Source organism: Artibeus jamaicensis, unplaced genomic scaffold (genome assembly GCF_021234435.1).
Source record: "Artibeus jamaicensis isolate MK-2021 breed Jamaican fruit bat unplaced genomic scaffold, CSHL_Jam_final contig_2259, whole genome shotgun sequence".
Classification (NCBI taxonomy): Eukaryota; Metazoa; Chordata; class Mammalia; order Chiroptera; family Phyllostomidae; genus Artibeus; species Artibeus jamaicensis.
Window position 1 is genome coordinate 6,998,674 of NW_026521468.1, and position 19,263 is coordinate 7,017,936.

The 19,263-nt window shown below is 62.2% G+C and overlaps 1 protein-coding gene across 1 annotated transcript; it reads right to left on the bottom strand.

Moving 5' to 3' along the window:
• Positions 1 to 15,235: 15,235 nt before the first annotated feature.
• SOCS3 (suppressor of cytokine signaling 3) lies at positions 15,236 to 18,569 on the bottom strand. The gene is made up of 2 exons (XM_037158019.2): positions 18,240 to 18,569; positions 15,236 to 17,662 (listed from the first exon to the last, which is right to left on the bottom strand). The coding sequence occupies exon 2, from the start codon at positions 17,572 to 17,574 to the stop codon at positions 16,885 to 16,887; it is 690 nt and encodes a 229-aa protein (XP_037013914.2). The 5' UTR covers positions 17,575 to 17,662; positions 18,240 to 18,569; the 3' UTR covers positions 15,236 to 16,884.
• Positions 18,570 to 19,263: the final 694 nt, after the last annotated feature.

The window sequence follows — 19,263 nt, forward strand, 5'->3', positions numbered from 1 at the left end:
CACAGTCCCCGCTCTGTGGGGGCCTCGGTGAGGCTCCCAGATCTTGGGGGAGGGCGGGCGCACAGTAGGTGCTCAGTCCAGGCAGTTTTCATTCTCTTTCCTCTCCAGCCATTGGACACACATTCAATCTTCCCACCTCGGCCACACCTGTCACTTGTGATGGAGAACCCTCTGTCCCTCCTTTCCTGTCTTGCTTCCTCTCTCTTCTCTCTTCATGTTTTTGAAATGTGACTTCAGCTCCCAGAAGGTTCCCAGGGCTTTCCTTAGTGCCCCACCCTCCAGGTTCCTCTCTCACAGAGATGCTTTTCGATTGCGTCGTCTGAACTGTGGACGTTTTTCCCAGCTTATCTTTTTTTTTTTTGACCTGTTTTCACTCCTGGAACCTATGTTGGCCCAAGTTCCCTGAACTTTTTGAAAAAAATACCCCCTGACGTGTAGGGTGGCCATCTGACAATTCCTAATATCGCTTTCCTTCGAGGTGAGCAGCCCACGGGGAATCACCCTGAGTGAAAAGCGAGCTCACACTGGAATTCCTGGCCTGGAGCGAGGACCATCGCCAGCATCCCCTGCACCAGCCTGAGCCCCCAACTCAGCGTGGGCTGCTGAACGCTGCCGTGCCTGGTTCTGGGAAGAGCTGGCTTCTGAAACAACAGCTAAGAAGGGCGAGGTGACCCAGTATAATGAAATCTACTGCCCTGGCTGGTATGGCTCAGTGGATTGAGCACTAGCCTGTGAACCAAAAAAGTCATGGGTTCAAATCCCAGTCAGGGCACATGCCTGGGTTGTAGGCCAGGTCTCCGGTTGGGGCCGTGCAAGAGGGAACTGATAGACGTTTCTCTCCTGCTCTTTCTCCCTCTCTCTCCTCTCCCCTCGCTCTAGAAATAAATAAATAACATCTTTATTTTAGAAAAAGGAAACAAAAATCTTCTGCACCTCTGAAGAGCTCAGAATCTGATGGTTAAGAGTTTAGGATTTAAGGGTTTACCTGGACCTACAAGTGAGTCCGTTCTCAGGAGATGGAGCTCTGTCCCTTGAGAAAGGCTACAATGCAGGGGACACAGAGGCCAGAGGGCAGACACCCTGCCTGTACCAGTGGGAGCCCCTTAACTCCTCCTCGAGGGGCTCGGCATTGGGTTGTGGAGAGTGGAAATCTCTGGGAAATCCCTAACGCCTCTTTTGCAACGTTCTAGGAAAAGGGCCCGTCTGTGGAATAAGGGTGAATCAGCCAGGGGAAGGTTTGGGGCAGCCAGTGCAGTCCCGGGGCCCCTTGTTTCCACCCTTTGGTTCCCCACTGATGCTCCAGTGACTCTCTGGGGGCTGCGGGGAAGAGAGGGTGATGCTCTGGTCCGGAATTTCAACCAGACATATGCAAATGGGCAGTGGATGCTTTGGAGGAAGTTATGAGAGGGGAGGGCTGTGGCCAGCTCAGTGTGTTGGACCCGCAAAGCAGAAGTGAGAACGGAGAGATTTCCCAGCTCTTCCTCCCCCTTTCCCACCCCTTCTCACTCCCCCCCACCCCTGCAGGCCCCGCTCCTTCCCCTTCAGAACGGAGGCCTGACTTTCCCTAATTACCCAAGTCTGAGAAAATATTCGTCTTTAAAGGAAACTCAATTCGTAAGTCTTCTTTCATCCCCAGAACTGAGGGATAGATTTGGGGCACTCAGTGGAGCTGGTGAGCAAGGGGACGCAGGAGGAAAGGAGGGACCCCACGAGCCTGCCCTGTCTCAGTCCCTGAACCCCGGCTGTCCTCCCCATCCCCACACGGCCACCCCCTGCAGGGTGCCACCACCCTCACTTAACAGGGTCCCCCAGTGCGGGCTGGGATACCATCTGAACCAGCCTGCCAAGTGCCCAAGCGTTCTGGCCTGGGTACCACCTCTCCCAGGGACTGGGAGTGTCCAGCTGGACAGGCACTGTCCTCCGGGAAAAGTATGAGCCCGTGGTGCATGTCGGCTGCAGCTCCAGCCTGCCACCCAGGGCTTCTCTCGGAGTTTGGGTGGAGTAGTCTGGATTCCCAGCAACTTCCACGTTTAATTAATTGTCCATTGATCCCCCTTCCAAGGACAGCGGTGGGCAAGTGAAGGCTCCTGCCTGTCCACCAGGAAGTGAGCTGATTATTGACAAGCGAGTCAAAGCTCTGGGTGCTCTTACTTATTCATGAACCGGGTGTGGCGCTGCCGGGCTTCCCCCCACTGCGTGTCCAGCGCACCCTGGGAGATGGAAGCAGAGCACCCTGGGGAGAAAGTGGTTTCCTCGCTCTTCCCAGCCATCTTTGCATCACACTCTTCTCTCACTCACGTGCTCCCTTGCTCACGGGATTTCCCTCCCAGGTTGGGAGGCTTTTTGCCGCACCTTTTCCCTGTCTCCGCGCCACTGGCCAACCCAAGGTGTCAACAAAACAACACGGCTTCCGTAAAGAGTCCGCACTGAGCTGTCAAGTGCTGGGCCTGGGCTGCTTCACTGTCTACTCATCTGTAACTTAATTTTCATTTATTGTTGTTGGGGACAAGTATACACTTAGTACATGCACGCACTGTACACGGCACAGACGTCGTGCGGTCACTTGAAAGGGAAGGAGAGGAAGCTGAGGGCTGTACACTGGGGGGGGGTGAGTCTGGGGCGCAGGGTGGGGCCCCTGGAGGACCCCAGCAGCCGAAGCTCCAGGGACAGGGCGCAGGCCTCACCTGCACGCTCTCCACCTCAGAGTCCTCACCGGAGCGGGCGGACCGCTGTGAGGATCTCCCTCCCTTCACGCCCACGGGGTGGGGAGCTGGCCCATGGAGGCCCGGGGCTGCCAAGGAAGGCAGCCTTTTACCAGCACGACCCATGAGTTTTGCTCTGAGGGGAGGGGGAGAGCTGCTGGGCTAATGCCTGCAAGCTGTGTGTGTGTGTGTGTGTGTGTGTGTGTGAGCGAACAAGAGAGAGACACCTGGCGCAGAGCGGGCTGGGGAAATGTGAGCCCCGCCCCCTGCCCTGAGCCTTCTTCCAATTACTTGAGAACCTTTCGCTCTGCAGGGAGGGGGTGCCTGTTCTGTCTCCTTCTACAGGGGGATGCGGGACAGACTGCAAATACTCTTCTGGTTCCCAAGGGTGGCCCCAAGGAGTCCAGCAATTGGTTCTAAGGTCACAGAGTAAGCCCTAGGGGACCAGGGTCACATGGGCAGATACCTGAGGCATGTCCCATCAGGCTAAGGCCACCCATGGAAGTGGTCACTCCCTCTGGTGGGGGAAGGGACCCAGGGGCAGTTGGACCCTAGGACCATCAGAGAGGTTTGCAGGGCCACATGTGGGAGGATGGGGGGAGAAGCAAGAGGCTGGAGTTTGGTGTCCTAAATGGCAGTTTAACAACTTTTATTTAAGGACCATTTGGGGGGCACCCACCTTGTGCTGGGCCGTGGAGATTCTACGCTGAACCACCGGGGCACACGGGTGAGGGGCTGCCCTCCGGAAGGGGAGGCGGGTGAACCGCATGCGCACAAAGGCCGGGCGCAGACAAGTCTAGCCTGCTGGGAAGACCACCCTTCGACAGAGGTGAAGGTAGAGAGTGGAGAGGCTCCAGCGTCAGCACCTGCGCCGTGAGCACTGGAAGAGGGAGCTCTGTGGCCGCAGGCTCTGGACGCTGTCAGTACCCTGGCACCAGAGAACGTTCCAGGCCTAGGGAAGGACCTGGGTCTGGCCAAAATGGGGTGGGAGCTGGGAGCGGCCCAGGAGGAAGGTGGGGTGGGAGGGGAGGCGGGGAGGAGCCCTGCCCTAGTGTGCCCTCTGTCCCGTCCGCGCACCCTGCCGGGAAGCCCGAGGCCGCAGCTGCTAGCGCCGGCCCAGCCCAGAATAGCCTCCCTTCCGGGCAGGGCTGCCCTGGTCCGCAGCGCCAGCGCCCGAAATAGGGCTCGGCCCAGAGGCCCGCGGGCGGCGGGCGCGAGGGGCCACCCCAGCTCCGAGACGCACGAGGGAGCAGGGACCCGGGCGCGCGCCAGGGATCAGGTCGCGCGGGCCCGGTCGGGGATCCGGGACAGGGCGGGGCGCAGGCAGAGATCCGCCTGCGGGGCCAGGAGGGGCCAGGGGCTGGGTTAGGGGGCGGGCCCCGGGGGCGGGGTATCCGGGCTCCGGGACCCCGCGCAGGAGGACGGCGGGGGCCCGGGCCAAGGATCCTGGGCGCCTGGCCAGCCCGAGGCGGCGGGCGGGGCGCTGACCTCACTGCCTGCGAGGAAGCCCGACGGGGGCCGGCCGGGCTGATGGAAGGACTGAGGAATTCGCAGCTGGCGGCGCGCTGGGGCGGGTGTGTGTGTGTCCCCATCACGTCGCCAGGAGTAGAGCGGTTGCCATGGGCACGGGTAGGCCTGGGCACTCAAGCGTTGCTGGTCGGCGATCCCAGGCCCTGCACCGCCTCCAGGAACCCTCGCTCCAGCCCGTGGAAAAGCAGTGTCGCACTCAGAGGCAGAGCGGGGTCCAAGTGGCTCTGGGAGGCCCTGGGCTGGCCTCTCAGAGGGTCCCGGCTGCACGCAGCTGTGTGGACACTAAGGCTGAGCGAGTTTAAAAGGGGCCCCACCTTACCCGCTGCCGGCGCAGCCCCCACTCCTCACCTGCCATCATCTCCCCTCAGGCCACCCTCCCTAACCTCTCCCACCCTCAGTTTCCCCATCTGTTAACCAGGGTAGTCATATCTGCTATGCAGCGCTGGAAATGATTAAAATAGAATAATTATGTAAGGTGGCCTGTGCTCTATAAATGGGGCCCCCTTCCCCGCCCCCAGTCACACCTGGGGTCAGCTAGGCCTGGTTTTGGCACTGCCCTGCAGCCCCCCCCCCCCCCCCCGCCTCCCACCCGGAGGGTTACCTAGGAACACACCTCACAGGAGAGGATGGTCGGAACCTGCAGGGATCCCGGGCCCAGGTCCAAGAATACTAATGGAGGCCGAGCCTGGCTGCAGTGAGTCAGCCTCTCCTGAGTGTTAGCTGCTGCTGCAGCTGCCCTTGGCCGGGGGTTGCCAGGATGAGGTGGCCCCTGGAAATCGCTGGGAAGACCAGCATGTCCTGGGGGTGGGGTGAGAGCCCGCCAGTGCACCAGGCTGGGAAGGAGCGAGGATTCCCCCCTTCTCCTCTTCTGTGTGCACGGACCAGACCGGGAACAGCGGCACCCCGAGTAGGAAGGGCGGGCCTGGCTTACTGTAACCGCCTGGCCCAAAGCCTGATCGTTCTGTGGTCGGACAGGCCGGCCAGAGAGGGGCCTTGGTGCCGTGAGAAGTGGAGCAGGGCTCCCTGCCTTCCCAGGGCCGGTCAGTGGACCGCGGGGCTTCCTGGGGGCCGCTAAGACCTCAGCTTTCTCCCCTCAGCTGGTCAGGCCACTACTCCAATGCCAGATTACTTGCAGGAAATCAAGTCCGGCCAGGGGCCCAGCCCCTCCCCAGGGGCATCAAAGCAGGCAGGGCTGACCCGGCACTCACGATGCGAGACAGTGTGGGACACTCACTGTGAGACAGTGTGGGTGTTCGCCCGCTGAACTATCATAACAACTCTAGAAAGGGGGGCCCTTATGGCCCCATTGCACGGACGGAGACCAGGTGCGGAGACCCTTGCAGCCTGACCCCCCTGGCTTCGAGGAGGTGAATGGGCTCCGCTGAAAGCCCAGACTCCCATGCCCTACTCCCTCTGGCCTCCTGAGTGTGGCCTGAGCCTGGACAGCCCAGCTGACCACCCAGGTGCCTGAGCCCCGCCCCCAGGCAGCTGCTTGCTGGGTACTCAGCTGACTTCCCGTCCCTGGAAGTGCAGCTGCGGGTAGGCTGGGGCAGGGCGGTCCCCTTCCTGTGGTTCAGGTAACAGCATAACCCGTGCCTTTTTGGCATCCTCCAGCTCTTTCCCTGGGCCCCAGAAGTCAGACCAGGGTACACAGAGAGCCTCTTGGGGCCGGGGGGTTTTCCGGGAGCAGAGCAGGTGAGGGGCTTCGGGCCCTGGCTGGGGCAGGGCACCTGAGAACGCTCCCTTTGGCTCTCCAGGGCCAAAAGCTGGGGGCGTTCTCCCTCCTGCCTCCTCTCTGAGGTGGGGAGGATGCAGTGATAAAAGACGCCATGACAAAGCCCCTTCACTTCCTACCCTAGCTCTCCCCAATCTGGATTCAACAGGTACATCTGAGGAATGTAGGCCGCCGAACGCTGGCCTGGGGCATCCCCTGGACTGTTCCCTCAGTGACTTTGCCAAGAGCTGTGGCACTGGCCAGATTCCCCACGCCCGGCCCCACGGCTCCACCTCCCTCTCCCTCTCCTGCCCATGGACGCCCAGAATAAGCTTCATCGAGGACACCCTTTCTGTAAGGGGTCATCTGAGGTGGCCAAGACGGCCACTCTTCCCCAGAGCCTTGCAGGAAGCGTCCTCTGCCGCTAAATGAGGCCCTGTCGGAGGAGGACAAGGTCGTGCTGGGCAGGCTGCGGACACAGGCTTGCTCCCCGGGGGGCACCCCCCCAGCCCTGTGCTCCACTATCTGCGGGGCTCCGTCCTTTGCTCAGGGCGACTTGAACAGAACACTAAGTGGGACTCCGCTTGTCCCTCTGCCCGAGAGCCAAGAAGCACACATTTCTCAGGCTCTTCCCGGAAGATGCGAAGGAGGAGAACAGACCTTCTTAAAAGGAGGCCCCGCAGGACGGCCCGGCAGTCTGGGGTTGAAGAGCTCCCCCGAACTCGTGTCTGTGTGGAAGCGGTGCCTGGGACCTCCTTTTGGAAAGAAGGTCTTTGCAGATGTGATTAGTTAAGATGAGGTCACTGGTCTGGGCCCTAATCCAATGGCGGGTGTCCTTACAAGAACAGGGATCCCGGGACACAGGCACACAGGGAGACAGCCCTGCGAGGCGCAGGCAGAGACCAGAGTGATGTGTCTAGAAGCTAAGGGCCGCCAAGGATTGCCGGCAGCCATGAAAAACTGGGAAGAGGCGAGAGAGGACCCCTCCCCCGAAAGACTTTGAGGGAGCAGGGCCCTGCTGACGCTTTGATTCCCGCTTCTGGCCTGCAGAAGTACACGAGAATGGGAATCCGCTGTTGTTCCCAACCACCCCCGGACGGTGCTTTGTTATTGGCCGCCCAGGACGCTCACACACGCCCCCCCAATGTCAAACAGAGGGCAGCGGAGGAAAACCAGAAGGAAGTGCAGCAGGCACGTAAAGCCAAGGCTTGGAGGAGACCAAGGAGGGGACAGGAAGGAATGCTTCCTCAGCGTCTTCCTCTCTCCCGGGACAGGAAGCCGTGGCCCTAGTGGCTGAGTCTCCCCGGTTGCCGCTCACTGTCCTCCTAGCAGGAGTGCGTGGGGTGGGACATCAGGAGAAGGGGAGGCACCCCGGTCTTGCTGGTCCCAGGAAAGTCCTTCCAATAACAATGATCTTGGACATGGTCTTCTCTTGACCTCACAGCGGCCCAGGAAGCAGGTTTGGTTGAGCTCCCCAAGTGTAGGTTAGGGACCAAGGCAAGGCTGTTAGGGACCTGGCCAAGGCCGTTCATCAGCAGCACTGCTCTGGGGCACGTACCCAGCTCTCCTGCCCCACAGCCGGCGCTCGGCCGTCCGCCGCCCTGGGACTCCTCGGCGGGGTCAGCAGATGCCTTCGGCAAGGATGCCGGAGACTGACTGCCTGGCTTTGGATGCTTGACCTGTTCCGGGTTAGCTGTGGGACCTTGGGCAAGTCACACTACATCTCTGTTTCACGGTTCCACCCACTGAAACCAGAGGGCAACAACAAGACCCGGCTCATGGGCTGCTGGAGACCAGCGTGAGTCTGCAGGTTTCTCGTGCCTGGCCCGTGGGAAGCACGGCTGTAGACGCCTGAAATAAATGAAGTGCACTGGTGGGAGCCTTTCTTCCTCCGGGAGGGCCCGCGGGGTAGCCGCCCTGGCTTATTCTTACTCCACAGGCCAGGGGGAGGCCCAGGCCAAGAGCATTCTCAAGCCATTCTCCTCTGTTTCCCAGAGAAGTCCGCAGAGGCCCACTGGGGTCAGCCCAGCTGCGGTGGGCGGGGGGATGACTGACCAGGACGCAGGGTGGAGGTGAGTGACGGCAGGGGTCCGGGTTCTCCCCCCGGGAGGAAAAAGCTGGCCTGGACCAGGGTCAAAGGTGCTCTGGGCCTCGGAGGCAGGGTTGGAGCAACTGCATGAGTCTGCCCGGGTGGTGGACGGAACTCTGCCCGCTGGCCTTGGGGCCTTCCTGGCTGGTCAACCCAGCCTGGCTGGGATGGCTCACCGTCCCGCATCCCCTCACGGAGAGATAGTCCACCATGTCCACTCGAGGGGTGGGACCATCTGTTGCATTTACAGAAGGTGCTCAGAATGTGCAAACAGCATGTGCGTGTAGCAACGCGCCCACCCCACGCACGTCCAGGAGGTCTCCAGGGTCTCTGGCCTGTCCCCCATCTTTCTGCGAGGGCCGGCACCTCCACTGGGTGGTGGCCCTTTTAACTGGCTCCTCCTCTCCAGGAGTCTCCCTGCCAGGCCCGGAGCCCGGCCCGGGGCCCCACGGCCGTGCACACTCTGCTCGGGTGGAGGGTCCTGCCCACCCCGCCAGGACGGCCAGCTCCGCCTCATGCTGCTGTGGGCACGAGGTCTCCTGTCACTGCTGGGCCCTTGGCTGACCTTCTCTTAGACTGGACAGACCTGGCAGTGTGCTGGCTGGAGGGCCCGACTGTCCTCCTGGCCTCCTCCCCGTCGCCCCAGGGCTCTGGCCAGAGCCTGCTCAGGGTCCTTGCTGAGCATTCAGCCAAACCCCGAAGCCATGCCCTGAGGAGCCCATGGGGGAGCCCCTGGACAAGGGGCAGTGTTCCATGTCAATGACCACCCCCCCACGGGCAACGCCTGCTGGGCTCTGAGTGTCCTCTGGGTGGCCCTCCTGCCCTCCTGCCCGTCTGTCTGGCCACTTTTACCAGGCGCCCAGGGACCCTGAAAAGCTGCCTCCCTCCTGGCCCTGGCTCCTCTCCCTCCAGCGTCCTTTTCTAGAATTCTCTACTAGAAAGTCACAGAGAGGTCATTTCATCCATCCCTGGGCTTCCAGAAAGGCTAGGTCAGAGCAACGCTGGGATTCTCCACGGCGTCAGGCAGCAAGCCCCTCACACACTGGGTGGGCCGGAGGTGCCGCTGGGATACCCTTGGGACTGCACCCATCGGCACCGCCAGCCCGGAGCAGCTGAGGCTCCCAGCACCGGTGGATGAGATGACGCCGGTGCCCTGGTCTGCGTGGATGGAAGACCAGCCCCGAAACCGACCCCCAGGGCTGAGCTGGTTTCTGAGGAGAGGCTGGTGTGGACTCAGCCGCCCCTGGGGAAGCCTTCACGGCAGCTGCTAAGTGGAGGTGCCGGAGGGTGGGGCTGCACCACCGGCACGAGCAGTGGTGGACGGGGCATCGGATTTGAAGACTGCGGAGGAACGTGTCCCGGTTCGGCTTGTACCGCCCTCGCTGTGCACCACCCGAGGCCGGGCCATCTCGGTCCATCTCGCCTCGGTCTGCTCCCCCCAAGAGGACAGCCCCGGTCACTTTATCTGCCTCACTTACGCCCAAGGCATGAAGGGAGGAGGTAATGATATAACGTATTAGGATGCGGTTGGAAAAAAAACAGAAGTGCTATTTACGCAAACATAAGGTGCTGAAAATTAAAGATGCCTGCTTGCTTCCCCAAGCAAAAAGTTGTAAATGATTTAAATCCCATTTTAATGGCTCGGAAACTCCGTTACTTAAAGACATTTCTTCTTTGGTACAGCCGCAGGTCAAGTGGTTGGCGGGGGCGTCTGCCCAGCACACCCCATTCTGCTGCATTCTGTGAAAAACAAACAAAAATGGAAGATCCCGTGCCTGGTGCCAAGGAGGTGGTCAATAAACAATTGTTGAAGGAATTAATGCGAGTGAGTTCCTCCCTTCAGAGAGTTTCCAGCCCAGTTTGGAAGAAATCGGGGGCAGTAACACCCGGTGGCCGAGTGGTAGTAAATAGCCTATGGAATGTCTTCCGAGGGAAGAGAGGGTTCCAGGACTGTAGAAGTCCAGGAGAGCTTCAGGGAGGAGGCGGGAAAGGGGAAGGAGGGGGAAGGGCTGGCTGGGCAGGCAGGGGGACCCCAGGGTGACCAGGCTCACCGCTGGGGGTGAGCACAGGAGTGAGGCGGCCTGGAGGGAGGAAGTGTGTCTCCGGGATGGGGCGCAGTGGTGGGGAGTTGAGGAAGACCGGCCTCGCCCATGGGTGAGACCTCGATGCCCATTGAAACACGCTTGGAGGAGAGTGCCAAGCGGAGCCGCCGCGGGTCCCGTGGGGACGAGCTGCGTGTGTGACGTGATAAAAGCAGTATTTTTAGAAGATGAGCCTGGCATGGCCGTGCCCGATGGGGACATGCTGCACTTCTTGCAGTTCCCCAAAGTGTTTTCCCTTTTCCGGGCCATTTCCCTGTTTCTGGTCATTAGAGTGCCCCGCTGTCCCACGCCTGCCAAGAGAACACCTGCTGTTTCGCCTCAGCTGGAGAGAGTCACCTCTTCTGGGAAGCCACCGCAGGTCATCCCCCCACCCCAGCTGTACCCTGCGTGCTGCTTTATTTTTATACCCGTTCCTTTTTAGGATACTTCTTGGTTTTCTTGTCGGCTTTCCCGCTGGAAAGCGGGAGCCCCTGGAGCCCAGCGGCCAGCACAGGGTTCCTACCTGCATGGGCATCCCCTGGGGCGCTGCGAAGGCAAGCCTCAGGCGCTGCCAACGCACCCTGAAGACGATATTCTAAATGGCGCCCCCTGTGGTTGTGCGATACGGCGCCTCCCCACCCCTGAGGACCAAGGCCTCATGGTTGATGCATTACCTTCAATATCCTGTACATTATAGATCCTCCTAAGTAATGTTTTCTGTTTGAAAGGGAGATTTGAGATTTGGGGGAAGGGAGGGGAAAGAAAGGAAATACATTTTCTTGTGTAATGTAAATAACTAACTTGCATCCTGGGTTTTGGGGGGGGCGCAGTTTGCTTCTGAATATAACCTTGTGTGTATGTATTTATTTTTGAAGTCTAGGTTCCCATCCTCTTTCTGCGACTGGGTCTGCTGGCCCATCCTACCTGATGGTAGCCCTGAGGGCTGCATGAAGCCCTGGCTTCTTTACAGAAGGAGCTGGTGCTGGTGGTGATAGGGGTGCTCCCATTCTCCCCGCCACACAGCTTCCCAGGCCACCCCTGTTGCTTAAGGCTGTGCTGCAATCGGATCGCTCAGGAGTGGGAAGTCCAGAGTTCTCCCTGCTTCTGGGAACAGCCCCCCGCCCCCACCCCCTCCCGCTTCCACAGGCAGGCCGCATGACGGTGCGTCAGGCGCACCGAGGATTTCACAAATGCCTGGCCTGGGCCCAGCACCGCACAGCTGGGAGGGCTCAGCTGGCGGGGGGGGGGGGGGGGGGCGTCCTCGGGACGGGGAACGGCTGCACTTGTCTATGCTTGCCGCAGCAGCCCAGGAGATGACCTCGGGCCTTCCCTCCCTGCTGACTTCCCAGCTCAGCTTAGTCAAGGTTCAAGGAGGAAGAGAGGAGGACCCAGGCCTGTCTTCCCCGAAGGCAGCAGTGGTCTGGGAGTCACCTCCTGCGCTGTTGACATTCCTGGACTGTCCCGGGGCTTCTGATTCAGAAGAGCTGGGTGGGGAGTTGGGTCTCAGTCATTTCGCCTACTCCCCTGGGGCCTGCAAGTGTCCCGGTGCCTTCAGGGGCATCGCCCCGGGGGTGGGGCAGGGGAAGGGCTCACAGCCGAAAGAGCCCTAGGTTCTCACTTAGGACTTGCCGCTCTATCTGACTAGCGCCCGGGCCCTGGGAGAACCGCCTTGTATTTCAGGCCTCAGTTTCTCCATCTTTGAAATGGATGTGTTCTGTCCCCCGGGGGTAGGGCGATTACCTGTCCTGATTTTCAACTCTACACTGGGATGGGGCTGGACAAACCAGGACAGGCTGGTCATCCTACCTGAGGGCGGGAGGACATTGCCAGTGCGCGATATGCCGGAAATGTGAGTCAAAAGTGCACCTCTCGGCACGGACACCAGTCCCCATTTTTGTGTCTATTTACTGTTACTGTATCGTCTGTTACTCCCACGCCATCTCAGGAAAGCAGGGTGGGCAGGGCCTTGTCTTGATCCTCACTCCATCCCCAGACACGCAGGGCGAGTGGATGGTGGACTGAAAGGCAGGGCTGGGGGCTGCCGCAACAGGGTCCCTGGATGCGGGGGTTGGGGAGCGGGGAGGGGCGGCCGCTGCTGGCCGGAGGGGAAGCCTGGCTCCCCTGGGACCAGGGAACTTGATCCACTCCTGGCCCGAACCAGTGCGTGCTTTCTGAGCAGCAACCCCCTCAGAAGGGTCAGGGTCCCCCAGTGACAAAAGGACGCCCTTCCCCCAGGAGCCCGGGCACGCCGGCCCACCCTCTCTGCTCCCTCTCCCGCCCCCCACCCGAGGGAGGCGCGCCTGGCAGCCTCCCGGTTGAATTTCCTGGCACTGGGCTGAGAATAAACAGCCCTGTGCGCCCGTAATCCCGTCGCCATAGTGACCACGCTTTGCGGCGGCGCGGGGGCGGGGCCTCTCCCGCGCGCAGGCTCGGCTGGGCGGCGGTGGCGGCCCAGTCGGCGGTGTCCCTAGCTGTAGTGGCTGCGGTGCGGGGCCGGGAGGTGTCCCCGCCGCGGCTCGGCGTCAACACTCTTCGCCCATCTCCGCCAGGGATGCCGCGATGCCCTGGAAGTGACTCTTCCTGGCGGAGGGCGGCCTTGGAGCGACGCGGCCGCCCAGAACGGGAGGGGGAGGGACGCGGCACGGGAAGGTGCGCCCCGGCCTCGGCCCTTCCCACCCTCGGCCTTGGTCTTCCCCGTCCGCTCCGGTGCCCGTTACCCCCCGCCCCGCCTTGCAGGCTCCCGTCTCCGCTTCGCCTCCCTGTGCGGCTGGCTGTCTCTCCCCGCCTCTCTCCCTGGTACCCCGGCGGCGCCCCCTCCCAAACACCCTTACTACTTAAGACTAGTGCGGGCATATTTTCCATCTCCAGCTCCCCTGCCTGGGGCCTCCCTCCCTCCGCAGCAGGAGTTCCCATTCCCGGCTCTAACTCATCAGGAGGCCTACCCCCAAACAGCCCCACTGGAGAGAGGATTGGGCCTCTTGGGGGTGGATTCTTACAGCGCCAAAAGTAGGTAGGGAACAGGGCCTGGGAGCACCACCTCTCCACTTTCTGTGGGCCAGGGGACCCCAGCCATGCTGTCGCTAACGCCCCTAAGGCATGGGTACCTGCCGAAACCACGGAATTGTCCCCACGTCCCTGCAGGACGCTTCTCAGCAAATGTGGGAACCGGGGGCACCCTGCCTCTGACATCAGGACGGAGGGCCCCCCATTAAGTCCTTCGGAGGAGAGGTGTGTGCACCTGAAAGAACTGGGAGGCGCAGAGAGAGTTGCCGCAGGAGAGTGGGAGGAGGAGGGAGAGGTGAAGGAGCCCTGCCTAGCAGACAAGCTCAGGGAGGGACTCCTGCTCTACTGTGGCCACTAGCTCGCTCCGGGGGCTGAAGCAAGTTGCTTCCCTTCTCCGGGGCTGTCTCCTTGTGTGCAAAATCAGAGGGTTGGCCTAGGCCGTGGCCTGAAAAATGGAGGGAGACAGAGTAAGAGAAGGGAAGAAGGCTGGAGTAGGCACGAAGGAAAGGGAGTTAGGGGGCTTCCAGCCTCTGCATGCAGCAGGGGTCAGGAAGAGCCACTTCCTCTGGGGCCAGAGAAGGCCACCACTCCCTTCTGTTAGGGTCCCATGAACACTGGACACCCTGGCTAAGCAGCTGCCTTCTGGGCCAGGACGGAGATTTGCTGTCTCCTCTCTGGGTTCTGGGTGCTTTGGGGTACAGGTGGTGTCTGACTGGCAGGCCCAAGGTCGGGGGGAGAACCTGCTGGAACTTTCCAGGCTCTCTCATCCGCCTGGGAGGCACCGGGGAGCTGGGCCCCAATGGGATGGGGTATGGGGGGTGCTCTGGGAAGGTGACCTTATCAGAAAGGTGGTCTGTCTGGCGTGGTTCATACACAATCTGCTCAGCAGTCTCACGCCCGGCCTGGCCATGACTCTCCCTTTGGGTTACTTTCCTCCAAAGGTCAGGAAAGGGGACAGAAAACGGCTGTTGATTTACTCTCTCCGTTGCCTTTTGGACACTGATTCATGAAGCAGCTTTTCGGGGCCTGACCTTTGCTTCAGGCAGTGGTGGCTCAGAGATGGGGCTCAGCCGGGACTCCAGGACACAGGGACCCTCCAGCTGTTAGGTCCTGGCGTTTGGAGGGGGACAGACAGCCCTAGCGCTGACACCCCAGAGTGCTGGCCGTGGGGTGGTGCTGACCCCTTGGTTTCGCAGGGGATGGCCACCTAAGGCGACTCTGCACGCATACTTAGTGCTCAGGGGGGCAGGGAGTGCATGGGCTTTGGGAATAAATGCTCCTGGGGTCAGTCCTGCCTTCCCCGAATTCCCAAACGGCGCGTCCTTGGGCAGGGTGCGTAACCTCCCCGAACCTGGGTGGCTGCCCCCCGCTGAGTCGGCAAATATTTGCTGAGCACTGTTCTAGGCATCAGAAGGGACCAGGCCAAGTCCCTGCTCCCACAGAGGCTCGCCTGTGTCTGAGAATAGCAGGGCAATGACACCGGCCCAGGGGGTGGTCTCCCTTGCCAGGGGCGAGGGAGGGAGCAGTGAGAGTGACTAGCAAAACAGATGAACACATGGGTGCTCTTGGTGGGAGGTCTGCACCCCATCACCGCTCGGACGGGGGCTCCTAGGACTTGGGTGGCAAGTTGGAGGTGTGGGGAGGCCGTGCGCCTGGGAAGGGCCCCACCTGCCTGCAGGGTGTGTGTGGGGACTACCCCTCCCCCCACGTCCCATGAACCCAGCTATGCTGGGGTCACAGGTCAACAGCAGGACCCCATAGTAGTCTGGGCTTTCTCGGAACATCTCCCCGCCAAGGAGCCAAGCGCCTCTAATAGCTCTGAGACTCTGAAAGCTTTGACCACAGCCCAGCTCACTCCCTGCAAGCCCTTTGAAGCGCTTCCTTCGAACTTGCTTTGCATATTCTGGTCAGATCTGAATCAGACTAGCAGGAATTACCCTCTCGGTACAGTCTAGGTGGCTGCCAGAGCTTGTAAGTGACGTGAAGCCAGGGCAGCAAGGGGGCAGAGCTGCGGAGGGTGGCGCCTCCCCCCCCTCCCCTGGGCGGCGCAGGGGGTGGGGGTGGGTGAAAGAGAAAGCCAGGCAGAGAAGGGACGGGAAAGAGGCTGCAGTCCAGCTTTTCATTAAAAAATAGTGCTCTTTATTATAAATTACTGAAATGTTTCTTTCTGAATATAAATATAAATATGTGCAAAGTTTGACGTGGATTGGTATTTCGTTGAGTTCTTCAAGCATCTCCTAACAGCCTTGAAGGCCTGAGTGGGGGGAGGGGAGAGGGCTGGAGGTGGAATCTTTATAAAAGACAGGGCGATTGAGGCAGATTGTAAACATCATTAAAAAACAAAACAAAGTAACAGAAAATAAAAACACCCCCAACACACAGCTGCCCGGTCCAGACGATACCTGACACAGAAAACTTTGTGTTTAGTTGCCCCCCACCCAAAAAGACGATTCCAGGCAATCCCATCCCGCTACATTCCTGTAAGTTTTCACTGGTCAGTGCTATTGCCGAGCTGAGGCCTCCAGGGGCCCAGGGCCCTGGCCTCTCCATGACTCCCTGCATATGCCCCCCAGCCAGGTAAGGAGGGAGCCCTGTGCAGGGCCTGGGGGGTGTGGGACCTGGTGGCTGTGCTGCGGCCAGAGCCGAGGCACCCTGAGGCACCTGCGGCAGCCCAGCACCAACTGGGCTGGCACCCTCCCAGTGCCTGGCGGGCAGGCAGGGTCGTCCCTCTCTGCACCCACCTCCCACGGTGGGTGGGCGGCCAGCTGCCGGTCCTCTGGGAGCCCCGGGGCCTCTGCCTGGACCGGCAGAGTGTGTGGCTTCTCATGTGCCAGTCCCCATCCATGGGACAGGGAGCATTTAAGGCAAATCTCCCAGCCAGACACAGGAGGCGCAAGGGAGAACCCTCCATCTTCTCTGGCTGGGGTCAGGGGTCAGAGGTCAGAGATGACTCATCTCCTCCACTCCCCGCCCCCAACCCCCAGGTACTGGGAGGTAGAGCCCGAGTGAGGGAAGAAGTGACCGGCCTGTCTATCTCCTTTCCAAATGCCCCTTCCCCCTTAAAACGGGACAAGGGTCCTGGGCTCTCAACAGACTCTACGGGGCCTGTGTTTCCTGGTGGCTGTCCCAAGGGGGAGGGGGCAGAATGGTCCCCTTCAGGTCACCCCTTGGCCTTCTCCCAGAACCAGGGGAGGTGCCCGTGGCCACCCTCCTCACCTGGGCTGGGCGCTGGGAGAGGCTATTTCCTCGGCCAACCTGCAGCCCCGGGGGGCCCCTGAGGCGCCCTCTCTCTCGTCCCCCCCTTTCCCAGGCCTGAGACTTGCTCAGGGTTAAAGCCATGTTTAAAACCAAATCAAAGAGCAAACAAGTTCCGCTGGAAAGTTTGCGGATTCCCCAGCAGTTCTCACTAGTTCAGCACTCCCGCAGCGTCCCTGGTCTGGAAGCGCGCGGGAGTCGAGGAAGCAGAGAGGAGAGGAGAATCAATCCGCCGCAGTCGCTGCTGTGGTCCCTTCGGGCCACCCTGGCTCCTCCCGGGAGTCTGGAGTGGGGGAGGAGCGCTCAGGTGACACTCCCCTTCCCTCAAACACATTCCAAGTCCGCTCTGCCCCTTGCGGCAGGGGGCAGGGCCCGAGGGCGGGGCCTGTCCGTCCCCCAGGCTCCCCCAGAGCCGCAGGACTCTCCGGGCTGGATTCTTGTGCTTCTGCCGTGTGCCACGGAGGAGGGGAGACCCAGGCCTCGCCCCTCTCGACCCCTGCCCTTCGCTCTTTAAAGTGGAGCGTCGTACTGGCCCAGGAACTCCCGAATGGGCCCGGGCAGCTGGGTGACTTTCTCGTAGGAGTCCAGGTGGCCGTTGACGGTCTTCCGACAGAGATGTTGGAGAGTGGCCACGTTGGAGGAGAGGGGCCTGCTCAGCACCAGAGGGATCTTCTCGCCCCCCGAGTAGATGTAATAGGCTCTCCTGGGGGCGTTCCCCGGGAGAGGCTGGGCCGGCGGCTGTTCTGGCCCCTCGGCGGTGGGCGAGGAGGAGGGGTCGGTCGGTGGAGAGGGGCAGGAGGGGGCGCCGGGGGGCGGCATGTAGTGATGCACCAGCTTGAGCACGCAGTCGAAGCGGGGCACGGGCTGCGTGCTCCGGGGGTCGCTCTGCAAAGAGAAACTGCCCCCCTCGCACTGGATGCGCAGGTTCTTGGTCCCCGACTGGGTCTTGACGCTGAGCGTGAAGAAGTGGCGCCGGTCCGAGCTGTCGCGGATGAGGAAGGTGCCGGCGGGCTCGGCGCTGAGCAGCAGGTTCGCCTCGCCGCCCGTCACGGCGCTCCAGTAGAAGCCGCTGTCCTGCAGCTTGCGCACTGCGTTCACCACCAGCTGGTACTCGCTCTTGGAGCTGAAGGTCTTGAGGCGCAGGCTGGTGTCCAGGGGGCGGCTCATCCCGGCGGCGGGAAACTTGCTGTGGGTGACCATGGCGCACGGAGCCAGCGTGGATCTGCGCGGGGGCGGCTGCAGCTGCTCGGCGGCCTCCGCACAGCGGCCGCTACCGCATCACGGGGGGCTGGAGGGAAGAAGGTGCGCGCCGCGTGAGTGCCCGGAACCCTCCAGCGCGCCTGGCCCGCCCCAGCTCCCCTGCCTCTGCCGAGCGGCGGGGACACCCACTGCCCTGGAGGTCCTCGCCTGGGCCCTCGTTCCTACCCAGGCAACCCACGGAACCCATCCAGCCCTCGTCCCCACCGACGGGGGTGCTGCCGGCAGCCCCTTCCCCAGCGCGCACTGGCAGGGCGCCGAGTGGGAAACTCGGGCGCGGAAGTTGGGTCTCCAGGACCATAGCCCGGGTGGGGATCAGCCCCGGGACGCTTTGGGCGCCGCTCAGTCCGGTGGCTCAGGGCGGTGGGGACAGAGAAAGAAATCCGAGGCACTGGTGGGGGGGGGGTGGTACGCGGGGGGAGGGCAGAAGAAGCCTGAGGGCCCCAGCCCGGGTATTCCGGGAACCTGGGATTTCCGACTTCCATCCGCTCAGTCTCCTACCTCGTCCCCTCCCTGCCGGGAAAGACCCGGGAAAGGGAGGGGAAACCGAGAAAAGCTCCCGGGACTGGCAAGGGCCACCCCCTCCACACCGCGCCCCTCCTTCCTACCTGATTCCAAACTGAAGTCTCCGGCCTTGGGGCTGAGCCTCCTACGGTCCCCAAGGCGAGGCGGCGGCGCGACGGCCAGCGGTGGCCCGCGCTGCGCCCAGATGTTGGCGGCGGAGAAGTCCACAAAGGGGCCCTCGCGCGTGCGTCCCTCGGGCTTTGCCCGGGCGCCTGCCCTGCCCCCTGTGCACCCCCGGGTCGACCCGGCTGGGGAGAGGCGAGGGGCCGCGGGGCGAGCTGCGGCGGCAGGCGTGTGAGCCGGGGTCGCGGCAGAGGCGACGGCAGCGCAGAGAGTCCGACTCGGAGCCGCCGCGGAGGCCGCGCTCGCGGGTATATACGCGGCCGACGCGCCCCGCCCCCCCGATTCCTGGAACTGCGTGGCCGGCCTTCTTGTAATGTTTAGTCACTACTCGCAGCAATGAAAGGCTGCGAACGAAGGGCGAGGGAGGGGCCGCGGGGCGAGGGAGGGGCCGCGGGCCGAGGGCGGGCCGCCGGCCGCGCCAGGGACCGGCAGAGACGCGCGCGGAGACAAAGCGCGACGCTAGCGGCCCGGACGGCCGGCGGGCGCGGCGCCAGCCCTGGCTGCGCGTTCCTGGCAGCGGCCCCTCCCCGTCGCGCGCTCCGCCTCCAACTTCTCATTCACACTTTCCCCCCTCCCTTCTAAGAAGGCTAGTTTCTGGCAGAGGCGGGGGTGCAGCCCCGGGAGCGCGGGCAGTTCCAGGAGGCCGAGCGGGAGAGGCTCCCGGCTCCCCTTCCCTTCTTCTCGGACCTCGGGGGGACACCCCCTCGCCCCCAACCGGCGCGCACGAGTCCCGGTCGCAGCCCCAGGAGGCCTCGGCCTGCCGCAAGGGAACTGGGGACCCCCCAGAGCCCGGCCGCGAAACTGGGGCGGGATCTGCGAGCTGGGGTGGGTGGGGGCGCGCGACAGTCACCTGTGGACACGTCCCCGAGGCGAAGCTTGGGTCCCAGGGTGGAGGGGACTCGGCATGCGTGGCAGCTGTGCGGCCTCAGCCCACGGCCCACTGCC

Coding starts and splice junctions, on each gene's coding strand:
- SOCS3 (XM_037158019.2), bottom strand. CDS start 17,574: ATGGTCACCCACAGCAAGTTTCCCGCCGCCGGGATGAGCCGCCCCCTG.